Genomic DNA, 27,991 nt, shown 5'->3' with positions numbered 1-27,991 from the left:
CACTGATGATCAGTGTGGCCCCAGAAGTGCCACCTGTCAGTGTCCATCAGTGCCAGCAGTCAGTGCTCATCAGTGTCACATGCCAGTGCCCATTAGTGCCACATCAATGCCACATATCAGTGCATACCAGTGCACACCAATGCCACATATCAGTGCCCATCTGAGCTGCCTTTCAATGTCACCCATCAGTGCCAGTCAGTGCCACCTATCAATGCCAATCAGTGCCACCTATCAGTGCCAGTCAATGTCGCCTATCAGTGCCGCCTATCAGTGCCAGTCAGTGCCGCCTATCAGTGCCAGTCAGTGCCGCCTATCAGTGCCAGTCAGTGCCGCCTAACAGTGCCAGTAAGTGCCGCCTATCAGTGCCAGTCAGTGCCGCCTAACAGTGCCAGTCAGTGCTGCCTATTAGTGCCAGTCAGTGCTGCCTATTATTGCTGCCTATCAGTGCCATATATCAGTGTCATGTATCAGTGCTGCCTTTCAGTGCCCATCAGTGATGCCTATCAATGCCCATCAGTGCAACCTACCAGTGCCTCCTCATCAGTGTCCATCAGTGCAGCCTATCAGTGCCCATCACTGCAGCCTCATTAGCTCACATCAGTGAAGGAGAAAAATCACTTATTTACAAAATTGTATAACAAAAACTAAAAAATAAAAATCCCCGAGGTGATTAAATACCACCAAAATAAAGCTCTATCTGTCTCAAAAAAATGATAAAAAGTTCATATGGGTACAGTGTTGCATGACCGCGCAATTGTCATTCAAAGTGTGACAGCGCTAAAAACTGGAAATTGGCCTGGGCAGGAAGGGGGTATAAGTGCCCTGTAGGCAGGGAGGGGGTAGAAGTGCCCTGTAGGCAGGAAGGGGGTAGAAGTGCCTGGTAGGCAGGAAGGGGGTAGAAGCGCCCGGTAGGCAGGAAGGGGGTAGAAGTGCCCGGTAGGCAGGAAGGGGGTAGAAGCGCCCGGTAGGCAGGAAGGGGGTAGAAGTGCCCTGTAGGCAGGAAGGGGGTAGAAGTGCCCTGTAGGCAGGAAGGGGGTAGAAGTGCCCGGTAGGCAGGAAGGGGGTAGAAGTGTCCTGTAGGCAGGAAGGGGGTAGAAGTGTCCTGTAGGCAGGAAGGGGGTAGAAGAGCCCGGTAGGCAGGAAGGGGGTAGAAGCGCCTTGTAGGCAGGAAGGGGGTAGAAGTGCCCTGTAGGCAGGAAGGGGGTAGAAGTGCCCTGTAGGCAGGAAGGGGGTAGAAGTGCCCTGTAGGCAGGAAGGAGGTAGAAGTGCCCTGTAGGCAGGAAGGGGGTAGAAGCGCCCTGTAGGCAGGAAGGGGGTAGAAGTGTCCTGTAGGCAGAAAGGGGGTAGAAGTGCCCGGTAGGCAGGAAGGGGGTAGAAGCGCCCGGTAGGCAGGAAGGGGGTAGAAGTGCCCGGTAGGCAGGAAGGGGGTAGAAGTGCCCGGTAGGCAGGAAGGGGGTAGAAGTGCCCTGTAGGCAGGAAGGGGGTAAAAGTGCCCGGTAGGCAGGAAGGGGGTAGAAGCGCCCGGTAGGCAGGAAGGGGGTAGAAGTGCCCTGTAGGCAGGAAGGAGGTAGAAGTGCCCGGTGCGCATGAAGGGGGTAGAAGTGCCCTGTAGGCAGGAAGGGGGTAGAAGTGTCCTGTAGGCAGGAAGGGGGTAGAAGTGCCCTGTAGGCAGGAAGGGGGTAGAAGTGACCTGTAGGCAGGAAGGGGGTAGAAGTGCCCTGTAGGCAGGAAGGGGGTAGAAGTGCCCTGTGGGCAGGAAGGGGGTAGAAGTGCCCTGTAGGCGAGGGGTTAAGTGATTCAAAGGAAAGCAAAATCTTCAAACATTTCTCAGTTTATATAGTGAATGTTTGAGTTTGTAAAGAAGAATACAAACACTGCTATTTTTTTGAACCGTCTAATATTCACTTTTCTTCCATTTTTTTAGAGGAACAACACAAATTTGATGTATTTTTCTTCATGTTGTGATTTGGAATAGAATGTGTCGTGTTCCCAATGCATTTGTGTGGATGGAAATAAAAGCTATTAGAAGGATTTTCAGCTTTATTCACTTTTTTCAACACACTGCTATTATTTTGAACACAACTGTATATACATGATTGTGCGCTCCCGTTCCGAGCTGTAGCAGTATTTCTGCTATAGGGCGGCACGGAACCGGTTAACTACATTGGTAAAGTCTGCCGAGTCCAACATTCACTTACTAACAAATACAAACCGTACCGGAAATATCGGATATCTCTCCTTCCGGACACGGGACGCACTCATAGCAGCATTTATATATGGAAGAGCCAAACGTTTTTCTGCTGCCGGGTAAACAGGGATCTGAGCATCGAGATATCGGAACCTGAAATCAGAAATTATTATTATTATTATCATTATTATTATTATTAACTACTTCCATACCGGGCACTTTTACCCCCTTCCTGTCCAGGCCAATTTTCAGGTTTCAGCGCTCTCACACTTTGAATGACAATTGCGCGGTCATACAACATTGTACCCAAACTAAAATTTTATCATTGTCTTCACACAACTAGAGCTTTCTTTTGGTGGTATTTAATCATTATTTTTTTGCTAAATTAACAATAAAAAATCGAAAAGTTTGAAAAAAAAACACTTTTTCTTTGTTTCTGTTATAAAAGTTTGCAAATAAATAATTGTTCTTCATAAATTTAGGCCGAGATGTATTCTGCTACATGTCTTTGGTGAAAATAACCCAAATCAGTATTTATTATTTAGTCTGTAGGAAAGTTATAGAGTTCACAAACTATGGTATAGATCTGAAAATCGATCAATCCTGAAGTACTGACGGCCAATCTAATTTCTTGAGGTCCAAGAATGTCCGAACAGTACAGATATCCCCCAAATGTCAGGACAGTACAGATAGTTAAAGAAAATAAATGACCCTCCAAAATTAAAAAAAAAATAAATGACTTGAGGTCTCCCCCAAATCCGTACCAGACCCTTATTTGCTTATTTCCTGACCAGACAGGGCAGGAAAGAGGGGGGGGGGGTGATTGACACCCCTCCAAACCACACCAGGGCACATGCCCTCAACATGGAGGGGTGCTTTGGTGCAGGGGGCTTCCCCCCACAAAGAGAACAGTATGATCTGGGTCTTAACTAGGACCAATCGTAATGCAAGCGGCTGTCAATAACCGTCTCCTGGCCGGTATTCCGGCGCCCAGTGATTACCGAGCATCTTCGAGGGGGAGAAAGATTGTTTTGTTTGCTAACAGTCCTCCTCCCTGTCAGCTGGGGCACACTGCACAGCACAGCCATCCAGAGAAGTGTGATTACAGTGAAGCACACACCACCACCCCCTAGTAATACACTCCCAGCACACAGTTAACCCTTTGATCATCCCAGATGTTAACCCCTTCCTGCCCAGGGCCATTAGTACAGTGTCAGTGCTTTTTATTAGCACTGATTGCTGTATTGGTATCACTGGGATGTCAGTGACACCAAGTTGGTTCCCCCCCAGTGTCAGAATGTCTGCCGCATTCCCGCTAAAAGTCACTGATTGTCGCCATTACTAGCAGAAAAAAAAAATCTCAGTATCTATACAGCTATTTGTGAACGCTATAACTTTCATGTAAACCAATTAATTTACACGTATTGGGATTTTTTTAGCAAAGACACGGAGCAGAATACATATTGACCGAAATTTATGACGAAATTTGATTTTTTTTTTTTTTTTTACTGGACATGTTTAATAACAAAAAGTCCAAAATCTTGTTTTTTTCCTCAAAATTGTTGGTCTTTTTTTGATTATAGCACAAAAAATAAAAACTGCACAGGTGATCAAATTCCACCAAAAGAAAGCTCAATTTGTGGGGAAAAAAGGATGTAAATTTAATTTGTGTGCAGCGTTGCATGACCGCGCAATTGTATGTTACAGTAATGCAGTGCCGTAACGCAAAAAATGGCCTGGTCAGGAAGGGGGGGAAGCCTCTGCAGGGGGAGGGGTTAAATAGGTTAAAACACTCACAAGATGACAACAAACATCAGACGTATCAGATTAGTAGGTCCTTAGCTCGCTCCTTTAGCAGGGTCTGCCGCTGTCATCTGGGCTGGAAGATGGGAGAACAGAGCCGGGATGCCCTGTGTATATGAGGAAGTGCACCGGAACCCCCGTGTGGAATGCACGAGCAGAAGTGACATCCCCGAAAGGAGGTGAGGATCGGGACCAGGAAGGAGGAGAGGTTTGGCACCAGTAAGGAGACGAGAATCAGGACCAGGAAGGAGGCGAGGATGGGGACCAGGAAAGAGGCGATAATGGGAACCAGGAAGGAGGCGAGGATCGGGACCAGGAAGGAGGAGAGGATCGGGAACAGGAAGGAGACGAGAATCAGGACCAGGAAGGAGGCGGGATGGGGACCAAGAAAGAGGCGAGGATCAGGACCAGGAAGGAGGTGAGGATCGGGACCAGGAAGGAGGCGATAATGGGAACCAGGAAGGAGGCGAGGATCGGGACCAGGAAGGAGGCGAGGATCGGGAACAGGAGGAGGCGAGGATCGGTACCAGGAAGGAGGCGAGGATCGGGAACAGGAAGGAGGCAAGGATCGGGACCAGGAAGGAGGAGAGGATCGGGAACAAGAAGAAGGCGAGGATCAGGACCAGGAAAGAGGTGAGGATCGGGACCAGGAAGGAGGCGATAATGGGAACCAGGAAGGAGGTGAGGATCGGGACCAGGAAGGAGGAGAGGATCGGGAACAGGAAGGAGACGAGAATCAGGACCAGGAATGAGGGGAGGATGGGGACCAGGAAAGAGGCGAGGATCAGGACCAGGAAGGAGGTGAGGATCGGGACCAGGAAGGAGGCGATAATGGGAACCAGGAAGGAGGCGAGGATCGGGACCAGGAAGGAGGCGAGGATCGGGACCAGGAAGGAGGAGAGGATCGGGAACAAGAAGGCGGCGAGGATCGGGAACAGGAAGGAGGCGAGGATCGGGACCAGGAAGGAGGAGAGGATCGGGAACAAGAAGGCGGCGAGGATCGGGAACAGGAAGGAGGCGAGGATTGAGACCAGGAAGGAGGAGAGGATCGGGAACAGGAAGGAGCCGAGGATCGGGAACAGGAAGGAGGCGAGGATCGGGACCAGGAAGGAGAAGAGGATCGGGAACAGGAAGGAGGCGAGGATCGGGACCAGGAAGGAGGCGAGGATCGGGACCAGGAAGGAGGAGAAGATCGGGAACAGGAAGGAGGCGAGGATGGGGACCAGGAAGGAGGTGAGGATTGGGACCAGGAAGGAGGTGAGGATTGGGGCCAGGAAGAAGGAGAGGATCTGGACCAGGAAAGAGGAGAGAATAGGGACCAGGAAGGAGGCGAGGACCGGGACCAGGAAGGAGGCAAGGATCGGGACCAGGAAGGAGGAGAGGATCGGGAACAGGAAGGAGACAAGAATCAGGACCAGGAAGGAGGCACGGATTGGGACCAGGAAGGAGGAGAGGATTGGGAACAGGAAGGAGGCAAGGATCGGGACCAGGAAGGAGGTGAGGATGGGGACCAGGAAGGAGGCGAGGATCGGGACCAGGAAGAAGGAGAGGATCTGGACCAGGAAAGAATAGGGACCAGGAAGGAGGTGAGGACCTATCCATTTATATTTCTTTTATACATTCCATGGATATCCTGAACTGCTTTGAGGGACCAATTGGATGTATTACTAATAATTTCCTGATTTTAATGCTGCTGTTTTCTGTAATAATTATATCCCGTGTCATACTGTATGTCAGAGATTTACAGACCTCATTTCCTTCTATGACAACTTTATGTCATAACACATACATACACAAAGTAGGAAATAGATCACTTATAGGATCACTTATAGGAAACTTTGCACAAAATGATGGCAGTTAACAACCTTCACCGACTCCAAGAATGACCCCTTTCATGAACAGACGTATCTGCTGCTATATCTTAAAACAAGGACACAAATTCCTAGAAATCCTAATTATGAACCTCCTCAGCAAATGATATGAACAGAAAACATTGAAGTCATTTCTTACGTTGCCATTTTTCCAGAAGATGTTACTCATATCAAACGTTTTGGGTACAAAATCCGGGTCTTGAAAAATGGAAATTTTGCTTTGAGGAAAAGATATATTGTTTAAATAAAGGCAGCTCTGTACAATAAGATCGGTTGGGATTTCTCTTCTCTCATTGAAGTAGATCTCGCCTCCGTCTGGGTCGGTGTAATGAAGATTTCTCACATATTTGAGCATGGAAGACAGAAATACTCACATTACTATATACAGGTATAAAGGTTCTGAAATTAAAGTCTAATTAAAAAATACAAAGTGGTTAGATCCAAGTTATTGTTATTATTATACAGGATTTATGGCGCCAACAGTTTGCTCAGCGCTGTACAATATAACGGGAGACAATACAGCAACAATACAGATCAATACAAGAGGGATAGGAGGGCCCTGATCCTGGGAGCTTACAATCTAGGAGGGAGGGGCTAGTGGTACAAAAGGTAATAACTGTGGGGGATGGGCTGGTCGGAGGAGTAGAAGATTCCATTATTAGCTGAGGGCAGGATAGGCTTCCCTGAAGAGAGAGGTTTTCAAAGATTGCCTAATCTCAGGGAGGGATTGGCAGAGAGGGGTGGAGGACACTGAGTGGAGGCCAGTGAAGGGATTGGCAGAGAGGGGTGGAGGACACTGAGTGGAGGTCATTGTCCTCCACCCCTCTCTGCCAAACCCACCACTGACCTCCACTCAGTGTCCTCCACCCCTCTCTGCCAATCCCTCCACTGGCCTCCATTCAGTGTCCTCCAGCCCTCTCTGACAATCCTTCCACTGACCTCCACTCAGTGCCCTCCACCCCTCTCTGCCAATCCCTCTGCTAACCTCTATTCAGTGTCCTCCACCCCTCTCTGCCAATCCCTCCACTGGCCTCCATTCAGTGTCCTTCTCCCCTCTCTGCCAATCCCTCCACTGACCTCCATTCAGTGTCCTCCACCCCTCTCTGTCAATCCCTCCACTGGCCTCCATTCAGTGTCCTTCTCCCCTCTCTACCAATCCCTCCACTGGCCTCCACTCGCCCATTGAATACAATTCAAAATACTAACAACAACTTACAAAGCCATCCACTACTCTGCCCCCAGCTACATCACCAACCTGGTCTCAAAATATCAACCAAACCGCTCTATTCGATCCTCCGAAGACCTTCTGCTCTCTAGTTCCTATGTCACCTCTTCCCATGCTCGCCTCCAGGACTTCTCCTGAGTTTCTCCCATCCTATGGAACTCCCTACCCCAATCTGTCCGGCTGTCTCCTAATCTATCCACCTTTAGACAATCCCTGAAAACCTCTCTCTTTAACCACTCCAAGTCCGGACATTTTCACACCTTTCCTGTCCAGGCCAATTTTCAGCTTTCAGCACTATCACACTTTGAATGACAATTGCGCGGTCATGCAACACTACCCAAATGAATTTTTTACCATTTTATTGAGACAGATAAAACTTTATTTAGGTGGTATTTATTCACCACTGGGATTTTTATTTTTTTTGCTATATAAATGAAAAAGTCCAAACATTTTGAAAAAAAAAAGTGTTTTTCTTACAAAATTTTTCAAATAAATAATCTTTCTTCATAAATCTTGGCCAAAATCTATTCAGCTATCTTTTTAGTAAAACAAAAATACCAAAATTAGTTTACAACCAAAAATTATAATTTTTCAAAACATTTTTTTACATTTTTATTTTTTTAATATTATTATTTAAGTTTTTTTTTCCAAACCGTCACCCTAGCAGTACAGTGTCACCATGGTGACACTGTACTACGTGTGGTGGGTGATGATGATTTTTTTTTAACACTCATTGCTTTTACACCTATAAAGGCTGTAAAAGCAATAATTTCTCCTTCTCTCTGGCTGCATTCTTGCAGCCATTGAGAAATACTGTGAGAGCTGTGATTGGTCACAGCTTGTCACATGGTACAAGGCTGTTGTGAATAGCCCTGTACCATGTGACCTCTATGATCATTCACAGATTTCACACGTAGTAAGCAATGATGTCAGAAGTCACATCTTACTTACTACTCTGCATGCGATCACTGATTGGCCATTCAGTGATCACATGATTGGGACCTCACACAGAGGTCCTGTACAATGATTGGTGTTCCACTATGTCCGGAGGACACAGCGGACACCGGATCGTGGTGCTGTGCACTCCCAGGGAGTGTGCACAGGCAGGGGCAGACTGAAAACTCATGGGTCCCCCAGGCAGTAGGGGATCATGGGGCCCCTGTGCCCTTGTCCACACTCAAGGCACACCCAAAAATGCCTATAAAGAGGTACCAGAGGCATTTCATGGGGCCCCCTACTGACCCCGGGCCCTCAGGCAGTGCCCAAGTGCTCAAATGGTTAGTCCGCACAGGCAGTGAATGCGGAGGTCGTTCGTAAACGGTCACCCACCCCTGCACTGCTCCCTTCTGGCCGTTTATGTACATGGGCTGGACTGGAAGTGGTTAAAGAAGAAATATTGATTTATGGACACAAATTTTGGCACTTTTTTTATTTATTTATATAAATTATTGGACTTTATGTTGGACACTTATTCACATATTTTTTTCACTGATTGAAAAATATTTTTTTTATTGAATTTGTATTGATTTATGCATCATTCATTTTTCATTATTTGGCATAAATTTTCTGTGTTCACTCGTTTAGAGATATATCACTTTGAAGAGCGCTGCCTTTTTTGTCTCTTGATAAGCAGGATGGTGACTCTGGATTTTTGCATGAAGAGTGATATCAGATTCCATTCTCCACCATCAAAGACTTCACTGTATATGTGCTAATTCCCAGGAAAATTCAGGCCGTTTTGTTCTTTTACCATACTTGTTTCCAAAATTTTGTCCAACCCATATATATACCGTATTTTTCGCTCTATAAGACGCACTTTTTTACCGCCAAAAAATGGGGGAAAATGTCTATGCATCTTATGGAGTGAATATGGAGTGTCCGGCCTGGTATTCCCCCCATCGCAGCCGTGTTAGAATACCGGGTCGGTCGCTCGACTCTTCTGTGCAGCAGATCCTGCTCCTCGGTCCAGCTGTGTCCTCCTCACCTCATCATCTTCAGTGTGGGCACCCGGCTGTTACAGCTTGCGGCTTCACAGCCGGGTGCCCACTGCGCGTGTGCGAGAGACGCTGCACTTTGTGAATGGTCCTGTACGGGGAGAGGAGTGATTGCAGCAGAATTGGGAGCAGGTACCTGTCAAATTCGGGTACCCGCTCCCCAAAGGTCTGCAGTCTCTGGTCATCTCCTGTCTCCTGTGCTGTGTCCGCAGTCTCTGGTCATCTCCTGTACTGTGTCCGCAGTCTCTGGTCATCTCCTGTACTGTGTCCGCAGTCTCTGGTCATCTCCTGTACTATGTCCGCAGTCTCTGGTCATCCCCTGTACTGTGTCCGCAGTCTCTGGTCATCTCTTGTACCGTGTCCGCAGTCTCTGGTCATCCCCTGTACCGTGTTCGCAGTCTCTGGTCATCTCCTGTACCGTGTCCGCAGTCTCTGGTCATCTCCTGTACCGTGTTCGCAGTCTCTGGTCATCTCCTGTACCGTGTCCGCAGTCTTCGGTCATCTCCTGTACTGTGTCTGCAGTCTCTGGTCATCCCCTGTACTGTGTCCGCAGTCTCTGGTCATCTCCTGTACTGTCTGCAGTCTCTGGTCATCTCCTGTACTGTGTCCGCAGTCTCTGGTCATCTCCTGTACTGTGTCTGCAGTATCTGGTCATCTCCTGTACTGTGTCCACAGTCTCTGGTCATCTGTACTGTGTCCGCAGTCTCTGGTCATCTCCTGTACTGTGTCCGCAGTCTCTGGTCATCTCCTGTACTGTGTCCGCAGTCTCTGGTCAGCTCCTGTACTGTGTCCGCAGTCTCTGGTCAGCTCCTGTACTGTGTCCGCAGTCTCTGGTCATCTCCTGTACTGTGTCCGCAGTCTCTGGTCATCTGTACTGTGTCCGCAGTCTCTGGTCATCTCCTGTACTGTGTCCGCAGTCTCTGGTCATCTCCTGTACTATGTCTGCAGTCTCTGGTCATCTCCTGTACTGTGTCCGCAGTCTCTGGTCATCCCCTGTACTGTGTCCGCAGTCTCTGGTCATCTCCTGTACTATGTCCGCAGTCTCTGGTCATCCCCTGTAGTATGTCCGCAGTCTCTGGTCATCTCCTGTACTGTGTCCGCAGTCTCTGGTCATCTCCTGTAGTATGTCCGCAGTCTCTGGTCATCTCCTGTACTGTGTCCGCAGTCTCTGGTCATCTCCTGTACTGTGTCTGCAGTCTCTGGTCATCTCCTGTACTGTCCGCAGTCTCTGGTCATCCCCTGTACTGTGTCCGCAGTCTCTGGTCATCCCCTGTACTGTGTCCGCAGTCTCTGGTCATCCCCTGTACTGTGTCCGCAGTCTCTGGTCATCTCCTGTACTGTGTCCGCAGTCTCTGGTCATCTCCTGTACTGTGTCCGCAGTCTCTGGTCATCTCCTGTACTATGTCCGCAGTTCCTTGGTTCAGAATATTTTTTTTCTTGTCTCCTTCCTCTAAAACCTAAGTGCATCTTATGGAATGAAAAATACGATATATGAAATGTATATCAATTATATATGAATCTGGACTATTTTGAATGTGTCTCTTAACATGGCATATACAATTAGTAAAAAAAATCCCCCCCTTTTTAAAAGCCAACCATTTATTTAATTATATTTAAAAACTGTATGGGAGAAACAAACATTCTATTGACTGCAACTTTCCAGACAGTGAGAGGGAGGTCGGAGATCGCTGTCCATCTCACTTTGGTCACAAAATTATTATGTAATCTGGGATAGGATCGTAGTAACAGCAGAGGTATATTTATTATTATTATACAGTATTTATAAAGCTCCAATAGTTTGCTCAGCGCTGTACATTACAAAGGGGGACAGAACATGTGACAGAACAATACCAATACAATGCAAAACATGAGGGGATCGAGGGCCCTGCTCTTTGGAGCTTACAATCTAGGAGGGAGGGGATAGTGGTACAGGAGGAGATAGCTGTGGGGGATGGAGTGGTAGGAAGAGTGGAGGAGGTCGGCTAGTTAGCAGGGGGTGGGGTATGCTTCCCTGAAGAGATGGGTTTTCAGGGTGCGCCTAAAGGAGAGAAGAGTAGGTGATAATCTGATGGGTTGGGGCAGGGAGTTCCAGAGGATGGGTGACACCCTGGAGAAGTCCTGGAGGCAGGCATGGGAGGAGGAGACCAGGGAACTAGAGAGAAGGAGGTCTTGTGAGGAGCGGAGTGTGCGTGTTGGGTGGTACTTGGATATTAGGTCGGTGATGTAGTTCGGGGCAGTATGGTGGACGGCTTTGTATGTCAGTGTTAGGATTTTGAATTTGATCCGTTGTGCAATCGGAAGCCAGTGGAGGGATTGGCAGAGGGGGGTGGAGGACACTGAGTGGAGGCCAGTGGAGGGATTGGCAGAGGGGGGTGGCGGAGATGGAGTGGTTGGAAAGGTGAATGAGTCTGGCAGCCGTATTCAGGATGGACTGAAGCGGGGATAGCCAGCGGCGAGGCAGGCCAGTGAGGAGGGAGTTTCAGTAGTCGAGTCGTGATATGATGAGGGAGTGGATGAGCTGTTTAGTGGTTTCTGGGGTTAGGAACGTGCGGATTTTGGAGATGTTGCGGAGGTGGAGTCTGCATGAGTTTGTTAAAGATTGGACTTGGGGCTGGAAGGATAGGTTGGAGTCGAGAATGACACCAAGTACTCTGGCCTGCGGGGCGGGTTTGATGGTGGGGATGTGATGGAGAAGTCAATGGGCGGTGGTGTCCGGGCTGGGGGGAAGACAAGAAACTCGGTTTTGGAGAGGTTCAGTTTGAGGAAGTGGAGTGACATCCAGTCTGATATGTCGCTCAGTAGGTGTGTGATTCGGGCGGAGACCGAGGGGGTGAGGTGGGGGGTTGAGAGATAGATTTGTGTGTCGTTGGCATAGAGTTGGTAGTTGAAGCCGTGAGAGTGTATGAGTTGGCCAAGGGAGGAGGTGTAGATGGAGAAGAGAAGGGGCCTGAGGACAGAGCCTTGAGAGACCCCAACAGAGAGGGGGAGGTGGTAGCATTATAGGTAACACTGAAAGAGCGTTGTGACAGGTAGGAAGAGAGCCAGGAGAGAACAGAATCTCTGAGGACGAGGGAGTGTAGTTTTTTGAGGAGGAGGGGGTGGTCAACTGCGTCGAAGGCCGCAGAGAGGTCAAGGAGTAGGAGCACTGAATAGTGGCCATTAGCTTTGGCGGTTAGCAGGTCGTTGGAGAGTTTGAGTAAGGCAGTTTTGGTGGAGTGTAGGGGACGGAAGCCAGACTGTAGGGGATCGAGGAGGTTGTTGTCATTGAGGTGAGAGCTTAGGTGGGTGTAGACTAGGCGCTTGAGGAGTTTAGATGTAAATGGGAGCAGGGAGATGGGTCTGAGGTTGTTCGGGTCATTGGGGTCCAGGGAGGGCTTTTTAAGTATGGGGGTGATGTGTGCATGTTTCAGAGGGGAGGGGAAAGTGCCGGAGGAGAAGGAGAGATTAAAGATGTGGGTGAGGGAGCGTAGGATGGAGGGGGAGGGAGGTCGTAGGAGTTTTGAGGGGATAGGCTCGAGGGGACAGGTGGTGAGGCGGGCATCAGAGAGGATCTTGGAGACTTCCTCGATGGTAGTAAGGTCAAAGGTGTGGAGTGTTGGGGGGCTTCAGTATGAGGAATGTAGGGTGGGGTGGAAGTGGAGGTCAGAGCAGTGGTGGGGCCATGGGAGAGGGGTGATGAGGGGGAACAGGGTTGGAGGGAGTTTGAGCAGCGACGAAGTCCCTGCGGGTTATGTCGAGGGAGAGGGGGGATGAGGGGGTAGCTGTGTGAGAGGGGACGGGTTGAGAGGGAGTGTGAGTTGCGGCGATGTCCTTGCGAATTGTGTCAATCTTGTTTTTGAAGTGATTGGCAATCTCAAGGGCAGTGAGTGAGGTGCTGGGTGGAGGTGGGGGTGGCGAGAGTAGAGAGTTGAAGGTGGAGAAGAGTCGGCGAGTATTGGAGGAGAGGGCCTTGATAAGGGTCAGGAAGTAAGCTTGTTTGGCTGCGTGGAGGGAGGAGGTGTAGGTGTGGAAGGCAGATTTGTAGCGGGTGAAGGCTTGTTGGGATTTGGTTTTGCGGCATAGTCGCTCCAGGGCATGACTGCGTCGTTTGAGGGTTTTGGTGTGATCAGTCTGCCAGGGCTGGAGCGGTCGGGGTCTGATGTTGCGTGTGTTTAAAGGCACTAGTGAGTCAAGGGCTGTTGACAGCGCGTTGTTGTAGGCAGTCATAGCCAAGTCGGGGCAGGACAGGGGGAGGATGCTGTCGTGGAGTTGATCAGCTGCAGAGTGGAGGGGGGCAGGGTTAAGGTTGCGGAGGTTACGGCTGGTAATAGTGTGACATTTGGAGGGGTAGGCGTTGAAGGACGAGGAGATAGGGAAGGTAATCAAGTTGTGGTCAGAGAGAGGGAAGGGGGTGTTAGTGAGGTTGTGGGGAGCGCAGCGGTTGGAGAAGACGAGATCAAGGATATTACCGTGGGTAGTGGATTGTATGCACTGTGCAAGTGCAAAGGAGGAGGTTAGGTGGAGGAGATAGGATGTGTCTGGGTTGTCAAGGTTGATAGGGATGTTGAAATCCCCAAGGATGATGGTGGGTAGCTCAGAGGAGAGGAAGAAGGGTAGCCAGGAGGAGAAGTCATCCAGAAAGCGGGATATGGATCCAGGAGGCCGGTATATCACAGCAATCTTCAGGGGAGTTGGGGAGAATAGTCGGATGCAGTGGGTCTCGAAGGAGGAGAAGGATAGGGAAGGGGGGTTTGGGAGGACTCGGAAGGTGCTCTGCGGTGAGAGGAGCAGACCAACCCCACCACCTTTACGACCGTCAGGTCTGGGTGAATGGGTCCAGGTGAGACCTCCATAGGAGAGTGCAGCAGGGGAGGTAGAGTCAGTGGGCTGGATCCAGGTTTCCGTGATCGCTAGGAGGTTGAGGGAGCGGGAAACAAAGAGGTCATGGATGGGGGTAAGCTTGTTGCACACCGATCGGGCGTTCAGGAGTGCACATGAAAACGGGGGGAGATTTTAGGGAGCAGGGGGACAGATACTAAGTTACGGGGGTTGCGGCGGGACGTGGAGGCGGGAGGGTGTTGTGCGGGTGAGGGAGGTGGTGGAGGGCCAGGATTTGGGGAGATGTCCCCCGCGTTTAGTAGGAGAAGGGTGAGAAAGGTGGCATGGGAGCGGGATGTGCAGGAGCGTGAGAAACTACTAGTGGAGGTGTTTGGGTCAGTGGGAGAGTGGAGTAAAAGGAGGAGGTGGTGGGTGCCGTAGAGGGGTGAAGGAAGCAGTGAGGACACAATATACAAATGTCTGGGAGGAGCAGAGGGATATAGTGAATGGATTTTGGGAACAGAGGAAAGGAAAATGAGAAGGAGGAGTGGAAGACGCATTTTGGGGAGGTGGTGAGAGCAGTAGTAGGGAGATGATAGCAATGAGGGGAAGATGTACAAGTTTTGGGGTGGAGCAGGGGGGAAAGAAATGAGATTTGGGTTTTGTACTGCCCAAGGTAACACAAAAATTGGACACCCCCTCTCCCGGAGGAGAGAGCCTGCCACCAACCAACACCAGACCCCCCCCACGGAGAGAGCCTGACAGTGACTAACAACACACCTGCCCCATCCCCAGAAAAAGACACTCACCTTCACAGCTCTGGACATCTCCTCCCATGGAGAGAGCCTGATGGTGACCAACAACACCCCTGCCCCATCCCCAGAAAAAGACACTCACCTTCACAGCTCTGGACATCCCCCCCATGGAGAGAGCCTGATGGTGACCAACAACACCCCTGCCCCACCCCCACCCGAGAAAGCCTTCCACTAACACCCCACCCCACCCACCTGACAGAAAAAAAGACACTCACCTTCACAGCTTTGGCCATCCCCAGGAATGACAATGGGACTCTGCATACACCATCAAGCAGCCCACTTGGTCCCCATGTCCCTCCTCTGAGGGCCAGTGCTGCCCCCCTAAAAAAATGCCACTCTAGGCAAATGCCTTGTTTACCTTGTGGTGAATACGCCCCCGAGTAACATAAGCACTTATTATCCAACTCACTCTGTGCTGGAATCCAGTTTGTTCAGATTGTATTTTCTTCATGTACATTCCGTGTAGAGCGTGGGCCAGAACATACACAGCCCTGTATGCATAGGAAGGTATAGATGTATAATTAAAAAATACTTCAGAAATATCATTTCCATCTGTACAATGTCTGAGAGAGACCCGAGGGTCTAACTGAAAATGGTTATTTTTGTCTGGATTTGGGGAAAGGCACCGAAGCAAAGAAATCCAAATATCTTCCAGTATTGGGTCAGTTAAGCAACTGGAGAAGCTGACATCAGCACCACGATGACTGAAGTTCACGTTTTTCATTTGTGGCCACTGAAATATGAAGCTGCAGCTGATTGGTGTATTATTACCATGGTCGGTTTCTAAGATGTTACTCCACAGCGGTGAGAAAATAAATGTGGTATTTTCTATACCAGAGGGTATAAGTTCAGCAAAAAAAGAAACGTGCGCTGTGAAAGTTCCACATATTACCACGACTTTAGCTGCTGATTTCTTCATCATCTTTAATTGCTGATCATAATCATATAAAACACTAAGTCGGAAGACATATTGTGTGCAGATCCCGTGTTGGCTCATCATCCTGCTCAGTTCTTGGGACTCATCATCACCGCTGCCATCCAAGGATGTTATTATTCCAACCCAGTTCCACCCAAAATGCTTCAAGAAATGTACAACAGCCGTATAATAGGCCCGACTGTCCGGCGTCATGCGGAATAAAGTTGGATACATTCTTCCATCACTCAGGTGAGGGTGAGAGACTCGATAACTAAGCTGGATGATACGTTGGGAGATATTTTCATGGGATGGTATTATTATTATTATTCAAAGAAAATAGGAGAAATGTAATATAGAAATGACACACAAAGATCTCTGTATTATATTTTAATGGCTGAACTGGATGGACTTTTGTCTTTTTTCAGCCAGACTAACTATGTAACGATGGAACTATATTTATTTTCTCTGTTCTAATAAAAAGAAGTACTTGCCAGAATGTATATCCTAGAGATCTAAGTAGATGACGGCACACAATGCCTACCTACTGTCAGAGCCTGGGATTGTACCTGGGCCTTCTGCAGGGAGAGGCAATGTTTCTTCTCACTGAGCCACCCGGAATGCTGGACAGCTCTCTTGACAATTCTTTGGATGATCCTGCCTTGGCCCTGTTTGCTTTGAACCCTGAACTCCTTGCTCCTCCCATGAACTTCCTATAAAAGCCATGTCCTTGCACTTCCTACTTGCCAGATTATTGTGCCTTCCCAGCCAATATCCCGCTACTGTTCCTGCTGCTGTCTACATCTTTGTTACCAACCTTTGGCTTGCTACTGACTACGATTTTGCCTCATCCTAATCTACTACCATCCGTGACCGACCCTTGGCTTGTGACTGACTCTGCTTCCGTTTGATCCCTACACTGTTTGATCCGCTATTGGCTTCCAGCTTGCTCATTCCCTGGTGGGGTGATCCTGAGATCTGCGACCTGGCATTCACACGCAGCCAAATCCATCTCCACCATTAGGAGCTCTGGTTAATACTTAGACCCTGCACCTTACAACTGCTGTAGCAACTGGTCTCTGAACCTGACCCAGATCGTGACACTTACCTTCTACACCCTCACGTTCAGCCCTTAATTCACCTAAAACAACTGCTCATTCTAGGGTTACATAGTTACATAGTTAGCCTGGCTGAAAAAAAGACAAACGTCCATCTAGTTCAACCATAGAAAAAAAAATATAATCCTACACCCACAGTTGATCCAGAGGAAGACAAAAAACCCAGCAAAGCACGATCCACTTTGCTCCTGCTGGGGAAAAAAATCCTTCCTGATCCCCCGAGAGGCAATCGGATATTCCCTGGATCAACTTTCCCTATAAATGTTATATCCAGTTGTATTCTGTGTATCCAAGAAAGAATCCAGGACTTTCCTACAGCAATCCACTGAGCTGGCCACAACCAACTCTGGAGGGAGTCTATTCCACATTCTCACAGCTCATACTGTGAAGAAACCTTTCCGTGTTTGGAGATTACATTTCTTTTCCTCCAGATGTAAAGAGCGCCCCCTTGTCCTCTGTGATGACCTCAGGGGGAATAGGCTGATGTAAAACAGTAAGTCCTCCCTGATATCTACTGTCCTTAACCCCTTCAATACCGGGCACTTTTACCCCCTTCCTGCCCAGGCACATTTTCAGCTTTCAGTGCTCTCACACTTTGAATGACAATTGTGCGGTCATACAACATTGTACCCAAACTAAAATTTTATCATTTTGTTCACACAACTAGAGCTTTCTTTTGGTGGTATTTAATCACTGCTGGGGTTTTTATTTTTTGCTAAATTAACAAAAAAAGACCAAAAATTTTGAAAAAACTTTCTGTAATAAAAGTTTGCAAATAATTGTTTTTCATAAATTTAGGCTAAGATGTACAGAGAAGGAAATGCGTATTTGCTCCCGCGCTGATGTTGAATGTTCGCCCCTCACACAGAAATGATCGGTCTAAAAATGGAATGTTTGGTGTATTCTAACAATGAGAGACAGAATACAACAACAAATTCAGCAGAAATGCGTCTAACAAATGATGACTGATCTGCATGTTCATGAGGGAAATAAGGATTTGATCCCCTTCACAAAACATGACTTAGTACTTGGTGGCAAATCCCTTGTTGGCAATCACAGAGGTCAGACATTTCCTGTAGTTGGCCACCAGGTTTGCACACATCTCAGGAGGGATATTGGCCCACTCCTCTTGGCAGATCCTCTCCGAGTCATTAAGGTTTGGTGGCTGACTTTTGGCAACTCTAACTTTCAGCTCCTCCACAGATTTTCAATCAGATTAAGGTCTGGAGACTGATTAGGCCACTCCAGGACCTTAATGTGCTTCTTCTTGAGTCACTCCTTTGTTTCCTTGGCCATGTGTTTTGGGTCATTGTCATGCTGGAACACCCATCCACCACCCATTTTCAATGCCCTGGCTGAGGGAAGAAGGTTCTCACCCAAGATTTGATGGTACATTGCCCCATCCATCGTCCCTTTGATACGGTGCAGTTGTCCTGTCCCCTTAGCAGAAAAACACCCCCAAAGCAGAATGTTTCCACCACCATGTTTGACAGTTGGGATGGTGTTCTTGGGGTCATAGGCAGCATTCCTCCTCCTCCAAACACGGCGAGTTGAGTTGATGCCAAAGAGCTCGATTTTGGTCTCCTCTGACCACAACACTTCCCACCAGTCCTCCTCTGCATCATTCAGATGTTCAGTGGCAGACTTCAGACGGGCCTGGACATGGGCTTTCTTGAGCAGAGGGACCTTGCGGGCACTGCAGGATTTCAGTCCTTGTCGGCGTAGTGTGTTACCAATTGTTTTCTTGGTGACTGTGGTCCCAGCTGCCTGGAGATCATTGACAAGATCCTCACGTGTAGTTCTGGGATGATTCCTCACTGTTCTCATGATCATTGACACTCCGCGAGGTGAGATCTTGCATGGTGCACCAGACCTAGGGAGACTGATGCTTGTTTTGTGTTTCTTCCATTTGTGAATGATTGCACCAACTGTTGTCACCTTCTCACCAAGCTGCTTGGCCATAGTTTGGTAGCCCAGTCCAGCCTTGTGTAGGTCTACAATCTTGTCTCTGACATCCTTGGACAGACCTTTGGTCTTTGCCATGGTGGAGAGTTTGGAATCTGATGGTTTGATTGCTCCTGTGGACAGGTGTCTTTTATACAGGTAACACAATGAGATTAGCAGCACTCCCTTTAAGAGACTGCTTCTAATCTCAGCTTGTTACCTGTATGAAAGACACCTGGTAGCCAGAAATCCTGCTGAATGATAGGGGATCAAATCCTTCTTTCCCTCATCAACATGCAGATCAGTCATCATTTGTTAGACGCATTTCTGCTGAATTTGTTGTTGTATTCTGTCTCTCAGTGTTACAATACACCGAACATTCGATTTTTAGACCGATCATTTCTTTGTGAGGGGCAAACATTCAAAATCAGCCGGGGAGCAAATACTTATTTCCTTCACTATATTCTGCTACATTTCTTTGATGAAAATAACCCAAATCGGTATTTATTATTTAGTCTGTAGGAAGGTTATAGAGTTCACAAACTATGGGATCTATCTGAAAATTGACAAATTCTGACGTACTGACGGCCAATCTAATTTATTGAGGCCTTTTTGCAAAGTAGACAGTCCAACATATTTCATAAGAGGCATGGCAAGTTTTTTGAAGTTATAATTTTTTTTATCATAATTTTTTGGAAAATGAAGAAATTAACCACTTGCCTACCAGGCACTTATACCCCCTTATTTACCAGGCCAATTTTCAGCTTTCAGCGCTGCCGCACTTTGACAATTGCGCGGTCATGCAACATTGTACCCATATGAAATTTTGATCATTTTTTTCTCACAAATAGAGCTTTCTTTTGATGGTATTTAATCGCCACTGGACGCTTTACTTTTTGCGCTATAAATAAAAAAATTGCAAAAAATTTGAAAAAAAAAAGTTTCTTTGTTTCTATTATAAAATTTTTCAAACAGGTAATTTTTCTCCTTCACTGATGTGCGTTGATGAGGCAGCACTGATGGGCACTGATAGGTGGCACTGATGGGCACTGATAGGCAGTACTAATGAGGTGGCACAGATAGGCGGCACTAATATGCAGCACTGATAGGCGGCACTGATAGGTGACACTGATGATGGGTACTGATAGACGGCACTGACTGGCATCACTGCTGGGCACTGACTGGCAGCACTGACTGGCACAACCACTGGGCACTGACTGGTGGCACTGACTGGCTGCACTGGTGGGTGGCACTGGTGGGCAGCACTGGTGGGTGGCACTGGTGGGCAGCACTTCTGGGCACAGGTGGGTGGCACTTCTGGGCACAGGTGGGTGGCACTTCTGGGCACAGGTGGGTGGCACTGCAGAGTGGCACTGGTGGGTGGCACTTCTGGGCACAGGTGGGTGGCACTTCTGGGCACCGGTGTGTGACACTGCAGAGTGGCACAGGTGGATGCACTGCTGGGCACAGGTGGGTGATCTGCTGGGCACAGGTGGGCGGAGTTAGTGGGCGCACAGGTGGGCGGAACTTGCGGGTGGCACTGCTGGGCACCGATCATCAGGGCACTGATCATCAGTGCCCTGATGATCGGTGCCGATCCCCGCTCTGACAACTGCCGGTTCTCGGCAGTACTTTCCTCACGATCTGACAGCGTGAGGAAAGTGCAGCCGAGAACCGGCACTTGCATTTCCCTCTGATCTGCGTGTCATTGGACACCGCTGATCATGTGGTAAAAGGCCGCTGTGATTGGCCTTTTACCACATCACGTGATCAGCTGTGTCCGTAGGACACAGCGATCACAGAGATCGCCTGGGGCGCGCAGGAGAGCGCGTTCTGGTGGGACGTCATATGACGTCCACCCAGAACTGGCCGGCCGCAGTGCAGCCGTCATTCGGCTATCTGCGGTCGGCTACTAGTTAAAAAAATAATTTTCCCAATTTGTTTTTTACAAACTGTCACCAGTGCAGTACAGCATCATCATATAACTGGTGTGACAGCGATTAGGGACACTGACTGGTGACAGTATGGAAAAAAAAGTATAATTTTTTTCAAATTTTATTTTATTTTTTATTTTTTTTATTTTTTTTAAAGATTTTTTTTTTCATATTACACTATGACCAAAGTAGTATAATGTTACCGTAGTGACATTGTACTACTTTGGGGAAGTGATCACTATTTTTTTTTTTTCTTTACACAATTTGATTGCTTATAGCAAATAATTTATTTGCTATAAGCAAGCATTTAACTGAATGAAATTGATTAATTCAGGTTTTTTTGTTGTGATTAGCTGTGATTGCCATGGCTAATAACATGACACAGATGGGCTGTGATTGGCCCAGCTTGTGCATGTGATCACTGTAACCATTCACAGCTAGACACGCTTGTATACAATGGATGGCATGAAAGGAAGCCATCCATTGAATACAACTGTCATGTGACTGGCTGTGATTGGTCACAGAAAGTCACATGGTACTGGCAAGAAGGCTGGTACACAGTTCTGTCATCGGCCGTACCCGAAGTACACAGCCAGTGACAGATCTCCACAGAGCGTGGCCCTGCGGGCACACGTAAAGCGCAATCTGGGAAGGACGTCATATGACTCCCTAATGGAGGGATGAGAGGTTCGCCCAGCCATCATTTTACTATAGACTGTGTTGGGGATACAACAGCATGTACTATATAGTATTGTGTGTTAATATCACTTGACCAGTAGATGGCACTGTACACACACTAAGGTTACCAGTTGTGCGTATGTGTAAAACTTGTTGGTTCTCTCTCTCTCTTCCAAAACCAAGATGTCTGCTGTTACACATTACTGAAGTGTTCTGTATGTTTGCAGCTTAAGCCACACAAGTAAACCAAGTTCTGCCTCATCACAAGCTACCAGTGTCTTCTCTAACATAACCAACAGGTTATGGGCCCAGCTCCAGACAATGGAAAAAGGAGAACTACAAGCAAGTGCTGCATTTACAATCCTACCAAATCCTGTGTGAGGAAACAAGAGCTGTATCCAATTCACTGAAAGATGGCAAGTGCTTCAGATATGAAGTTTACAATAGCAAAGCTCAACAATACCAACTACTAGCTATGGAAGTTCAAGCTTGAAATGCTGTTATGCAAAGATGACTTGTGGAAGGTACTAGATACACACAGACCCAATGACAACCCGGAAGAATGGGACAGAAAAAACAGGCAAGCAAAAGCAGTCACAAGCCTGTTAGTGGAGGATGATCAACCCATTCATATAAGGAAAGAACACACAGCTAAAGGTATGTGGACTGCATTACAAAGACTGCATGAACGTGCAAACCTAAACAGTAAACTATATCTGCTGCGCAAACTGTATAACATGAGGCTGGAAAAAGGGCAGGAAATGGGTGAACATGTAAATGCCATGCTAGAAATTGTGGACCAGCTGGGTGCAATAGGTGAAGAAATAAAAGGCAACCATGTTGTGGCACTAATGCTATGCAGCCTTCCAGAATCATACAGTGCCCTTATAAATGCTCTAGAAACTAGATCGGAAACTGAACTGACGCTAGAATATGTTAAGGCAAAATTAATTGATGAATACAGCAGAAAGGAAAATTTGCATAGTGAAGAGAACGAGAGACCAGAGGCAGCTCTGAAGGTGCATGAAGGCATAAGACAAAGCAAAGAAACCAGGGTATGTTTTTGCTGCAAAAAGGCCGGTCACCTGAAAAAGAACTGTTCAATCTGGAAAGCTGAGCAGCGAAAGCGGGAGCTACCCACAAGAGAAAGAGCTAAAGCGGTCTTGAAAGAAAATGAAAGTGCATCATGGAGTGGTACTTTTAAAGTGACTCCGAATAGTACCTCACATGGATGGTACATTGATTCAGGGGCAACAAGTCACATGACAAGCGACGAGACATTCTTCACAGAAATTGATTTTAGTGTAAAAGATAAAGTCTTCCTAGCAAATGGGAAAAGTATTACAGCGGAAGGTAAAGGTCAGGGATTTCTGAACTGCAAAACGCCATCAGGGGGCAAGCAGAGCATCCTTGTAAAGAATGTTCTATATGTTCCAAGCCTAGAAGGAAGCCTCCTATCAGTTAAAACCCTTGCAAGCAATGGACTCACTGTCCAGTTCAGAGGTAATGAATGCACAATTCAAAATGGAAAGCAAATCCTAGCAAGAGGAAGATTAAATGAACATCTGTACAAACTCGTCACTGAAAGTGAGAAGGCCAATGCGGCAACTCATAGCCCACATGACAAGTGCATCCACCTGTGGCATAGAAGATTGGGGCATCAAAACTCAGAAGCTATAAAGGACTTTGCAAAGAGAGGTCTATCAGAAGACATGAAAATATTGCCTTGCCACACACTCGGCAAGTGCACGTGTTGCATCAAAGCAAAGGCCACCCGAACCCCTCTTCCACAGACCAGTCAGAGTAAAACCATTAAACCCATGGAACTGATACACAGTGATGTGTGCGGACCAATGAAAACCATCACACCTGGCGGGAACAGGTATTTACTGACTTTCATCGACGATTATTCCAGGTACACAATAATGCATCTAATGAAGCACAAAAGTGAGACATTAGAAAAACTTCAAGAGTTTGTAGCTATGACAAGCAACAAGTTTCAAAGGAAACCTGGAATAATACGCACTGACAATGGAGGGGAATATATGAATAAGGAGATGGAATCATACCTAAAGAAACAAGGTATTATACACCAAACAACTGTACCATGGGTGGCTGCCAACAATTCTGGACAGATCCCTAGGCTAAAAAGCAGTAGCGATGAGCTGAACACCCCCCTGTTCGGTTTGCGGTTGAACATCTGAACCTACAGAATGTACAACCATGTACTTTGAACATGAACCGAACAACTGAGCAGTATCTTAGCACATCTGAGTATGTGGTGAGATCCCGCTCAGTTACTAAAATCTGGCCTGAGTTCTATGATGAAGTCACACGGTATTCTAGTAGAGAAACATTCATTCATGTCTCTGCTGTCAGTGGTGTTCCCGGCTGACAGCTGAATGGAAAAAGAATTGTCGGCATTGCCCAACAATTTATTTATTTTTCTTTAATGACGTGGGGTCCCCCCTCCCATTCATACCAAGCCCTACGGGTCCATACCAGAACCTTATCTGAGCATGCAGCCCAGCAGGTCAGGAACGGGGGGGGGGGAGTTGAGCACCCCACCCTCCTGAACCATACCAGGCTACATGCCCTCAACATGAGGGGGTGCTCCCCCCCCCCCCGAAGCACTCTGTTCCCATACTGATGTGGACAACGGCCTCTTCCCCACAACCGTGGCCTTTGGTTGTGGAGGTCTGCAGGTGGGGGGCTTATCAGAATCTGGAAGCCCTCTTTAACAAGGGGGCCCCCAGATCCCGCCCCCAATGTGAATGAGTATGGGGTACATGGTACCGCTATCTATTTATAAAAAAAGACAGGTGACAGATTTTGACAAGTCCTTTATTAAAAATAAAAATTAAAAAATGTCCCCTGAAGTAAAGCCAACGTCAATCATGATGCCTGCCACCGACGCTACCCAAAAAAAGGAAAAAAAAAATGCTCTGCTCTCCACGCCGGCCCCTGCCATCTGACAGCTGCACCTGTGATGACAGTCCTTATATACTGTCATGATGTCACAAGGGGGCGGGGTTCTGTGGTCAGGTACATTGCTTTGACCAATCACAATGCACTGTCAGGGCGCAGTGCATTGTGGGGCATGGCAGGCGAACTTAGGTTCGACTCGAAAATGCAGCCCATCCCTAAACAGAAGCTCTACAAATCATGGCAGCAGTGTCTCTTCCCTCCCAACTAGTCTCTTGAGGAGGTGGGGTAAGGAGAAGCTTGACCCAGGTTGAGGGGAACTAACTGCTTCAGGAGGATAGAGAGCAGCAGAGACCACTCCACAGAGCCTCCAATGTCTCCCACCAGGGTTTTTAGGCTGAGGAGCGATTCCAACTCTACAAGACTCTAGTTCCCTTCATCTCCCAGCCAGACTCTCTGAATAAAGCTTGTTATTGAAGCAGAACAGGCTGAATGGGACTCACAGCACCAAGTCACCAGTGTATCCCACCAGACTACAGACTCGGAGATCGGTGCCCACTCTGCAAATCTGTGGAGCAGGGAACAGAGGAGCAGAAACAGGCTACGGGGGACACAATGCACTGCAGGGATTAATAAGAGCTGAGATCATATCACAGAGCTTTGTGAAGGTGCACCTTCTCAGAATGCCATCTTGGACCCCCACAATTTGTGCTATATTTACTTCTTGTACTGTTTGGACATTGCTTCTCAGTACAATAAATGGGTCCCTGTGCAGCCTGAATTTCCACTGGTGCTATGCCTCAGGGAAGCTAAGATTTTTACTGCAAGCACTTCTACTTTATCTTCTTGGATCTGTGAACCCTCCTCTTGTGTCCCACCATCCCTATTTGTCACCTACAAGGGATTCACGGTGTGGGATGGGCTTTGTTTAAAGCTTCCATCCATGGATGGTAAGATTTCAAATTGGAAATATTGATGGCACCTTGTGAGGATGCTTAATGTGATCCCAGTCATTGACTACTCTACTGAGTACGATCTTGGGGGATAATTATTTCAGTGATAGTAGTAATTTTTGTGCCAAAAACTTCATTTTAGGGTTTGTTGGCCCACTTTTATTAAACCCCAAAGTAAAGGTTCAATAGTAAAATTGCCCTTGTAGGGGTACTATCATCAAAACTAGCAACATCTGGCTCCCTCTTTAGCAGTACCAACGTTCTCCTCACTGTTCCCTCAGACCATTTCACCTAGCTGTCCTTGCTCATTCAGTCTGTAGTTACAGCAACCGGCTGCACAGGCCCACTCCCTGGCCTCTTAAATCAGGATCTCCTGGCACTCCAGGCTCTCTCACTCCTCTCAGACCACCAGATTCCCTCAGTCCTCTGGACTTGTCTAGTCATCCTGGCTTTCTCAGACTTGTTTAGCTGCCTTAACCCCCTCAGCCTGATGGGCATGGAATCTCTCTTCCAGAATGGACTGATCTCTCTTGAGTGGATCACCTCTCCTAACGGGAACCCACACCTGTTCCCTGACAGGCCTACGCCTGTCTCCTGATTCACAGTTCAGGATAGACTGTGTTTAAAGCTAACATTCATGGATGGTGAGCTTCCATTTGGAAATAATGGTGGCACCCGGTGAGGATGCAAAATGACTGACTGACTACTCTATTGTATTAAAATATTTCCTGTATAAATCTTCCACACACAATGCAATAATGTCGGCAGATGTCCAGATACATACAATTTTGACTGGTGTAAAAACAACTACATAAAGGAGACTTTCACAAATGGCACAGCCAGGGGCGGACTGACAACTTACGGGGCTCCCAGGCAATAGGGGATCATGGGGCCCCTGTGTCCTTGCCCAAACTCAAAAAAGCCTATGAAAAGGTTCCGGGGCAACTCATGGGGACCCCTACTGTCCCCGGGCCCTCGGGCAGTGCCCGAGTTTCCAAATGGTCAGTCCGCCCCTGGGCACAGATTATTTTCTTACAGCTCCTTATAGCTGAGCTAATATTTTGGGCACTGGATCCAAAGGCAATTCTAAAAACCTACCAAAAGAACATGCTGAGTTCATGCCACCTGGAGTGTTCTCTCATTCAAGCAACTAAACCTGTTAAGCAAAATGGTGGGACCCAGAAGGATTTGAGGATAATAATCACTGAATAATTCCCCCAAGTTGCAATGTTCTGTGTAGACCAAATATTAAAATTTCTGGTATTCTAATCTGCACTCATTCTGGAAAAACTAAATCTAAAATACTCCACCCAGACTGTACAGAGCCATCTATTGAACAAACCATATTACATAGGTAGCCCCTTCTAGGCTAGCTAAATAGGATTTTTGTTAGAGAAGCGACCTGGGATGAGCCAGCCTAGGAATGAGGTAGTGAGTTCACCTCAGCACAAGCTGGGAGGCTCTACAGGTCAGGACTTCTGGAGCCCTCCCACCCTTCCAGAAACTTCTGACACTTTCTGGAACAGGGGCGGAGGAGGGAAGTAGGCCCAGATTTGCAAATTTAGAGGAACTTGGCCAATCCCCAGGCAAGACGCCAGGTAGTGTGGTCAAGAACAGCCCTTAAATGTGGCAGAGCCTGAGCAGCAAGGTTTGTTGTTGGAGTCTGGTGGAAGATGGACTGAGAGAAGGTGCTGGAGTGTGGAGCCCAGGAGAAGGCCCCAAGAAGGGGAGCCTACCTACTGGCTGGATGCTGGACAGAAGGATCTCCACTGTGCCACTAGTCTCCTATGGAGGACAACCTGTTGGAAGGGAAGGAGCTAGCCCAGCATAAGGCTTGAAAGCCGCTACCAACCCACTAAGCTACAGGACAGGACAGTATATGTACTCCTTCACCCCCTTGGCCACAGAAGGGAGAGGGCGGTCAGGTGCAACACCCAACTTGTTCTCATCTGGGACTACTTAATTGCAGATATTAGAATCCCTTGCCCAGGGATACCCTCAGGACAACCGGGTGAAAGAGGAAGGATTCATCTGGGGTCTGAGGAGGTATCTGGGGTCTGAGGAGGTAAAACAAAGGGTACTCAGTGCTCCTTAAATTAGCTGTTGCTGATATTTGTTCCAAATTTTGTACAGTGTGTGCTAAGAAGGTGTCCTCGTTCTACAGTTCCTTGGGCATCCCACATACCCCTAGACCCCAACAAAGTTGTTTTGATGCTACACATACATAATATATGGAAGTGATCACTTACCTGTGTATACCGATACAAACTGAGTAATTGAGCCAGCGCATTATTCGACTCGAAAGTACTGTCACCAATAAAACCGGCCACTTCTCCGTCTCCCTTACAGTAATAGTTAGGAGCTTCCTTTTCTCCAGACAATATCTTCATGGCATATCTCAAAGTTTTCATTGGATCATTACAAGTATTAAATATATGATAGCCCAGGGTGACATTGGGCAGGAGATCGGGGTTCTGGTTTATCTCATTGACAGCCGTGGTCATCGCCAAGATGCTTTTGTACTCTTCAGTGTCAACACTGCCAGATAATGAGAGGTTTTAAAAATTAAAATGGTTACTTCTGAGAGTACAGTTTGGCCACAGCCCAAAAAACTAAAGCCCCGTATACAGGGGCGGACTGATAACTCATGGGGCCCCTGGGCAATAGGGGATCATGGGGGCCCCTGTGTCCTCACACATACTCAAACCACACCCAAAAAAGCCTATGAAAGGTACTAGAGGCATCTCATGGGGCCCCCTACTGACCCTGGGCCCTCGGGAAGTGCCGCGTGCCCAAATGGTCAGTCCGTATACACAATGAGAATATTGGACGA

General features: G+C 47.7%; 1 protein-coding gene across 1 annotated transcript in view; it reads right to left on the bottom strand.

Moving 5' to 3' along the window:
• LOC149430767 (vomeronasal type-2 receptor 26-like) overlaps positions 1–27,662 on the bottom strand; it is a 51,162-nt gene extending 23,500 nt beyond the window's left edge. The window contains exons 1-2 of the mRNA XM_089666003.1: positions 27,408–27,662; positions 2,218–2,341 (exon numbers count right to left, since the gene is read on the bottom strand). Coding sequence (XP_089522129.1) covers positions 2,218–2,341; positions 27,408–27,662 — 379 coding nt within the window. The remainder of the gene's footprint in view (positions 1–2,217; positions 2,342–27,407) is intronic.
• Positions 27,663–27,991: the final 329 nt, after the last annotated feature.

Source organism: Staurois parvus, unplaced genomic scaffold, assembly GCF_062004578.1.
Source record: "Staurois parvus isolate SC_StPar_1 unplaced genomic scaffold, SC_StPar_1.0 ptg002461l, whole genome shotgun sequence".
NCBI lineage: Eukaryota > Metazoa > Chordata > Amphibia > Anura > Ranidae > Staurois > Staurois parvus.
Note: the sequence above shows the minus strand (reverse complement) of the source record. Positions and strands in the feature narration are given on the sequence as shown.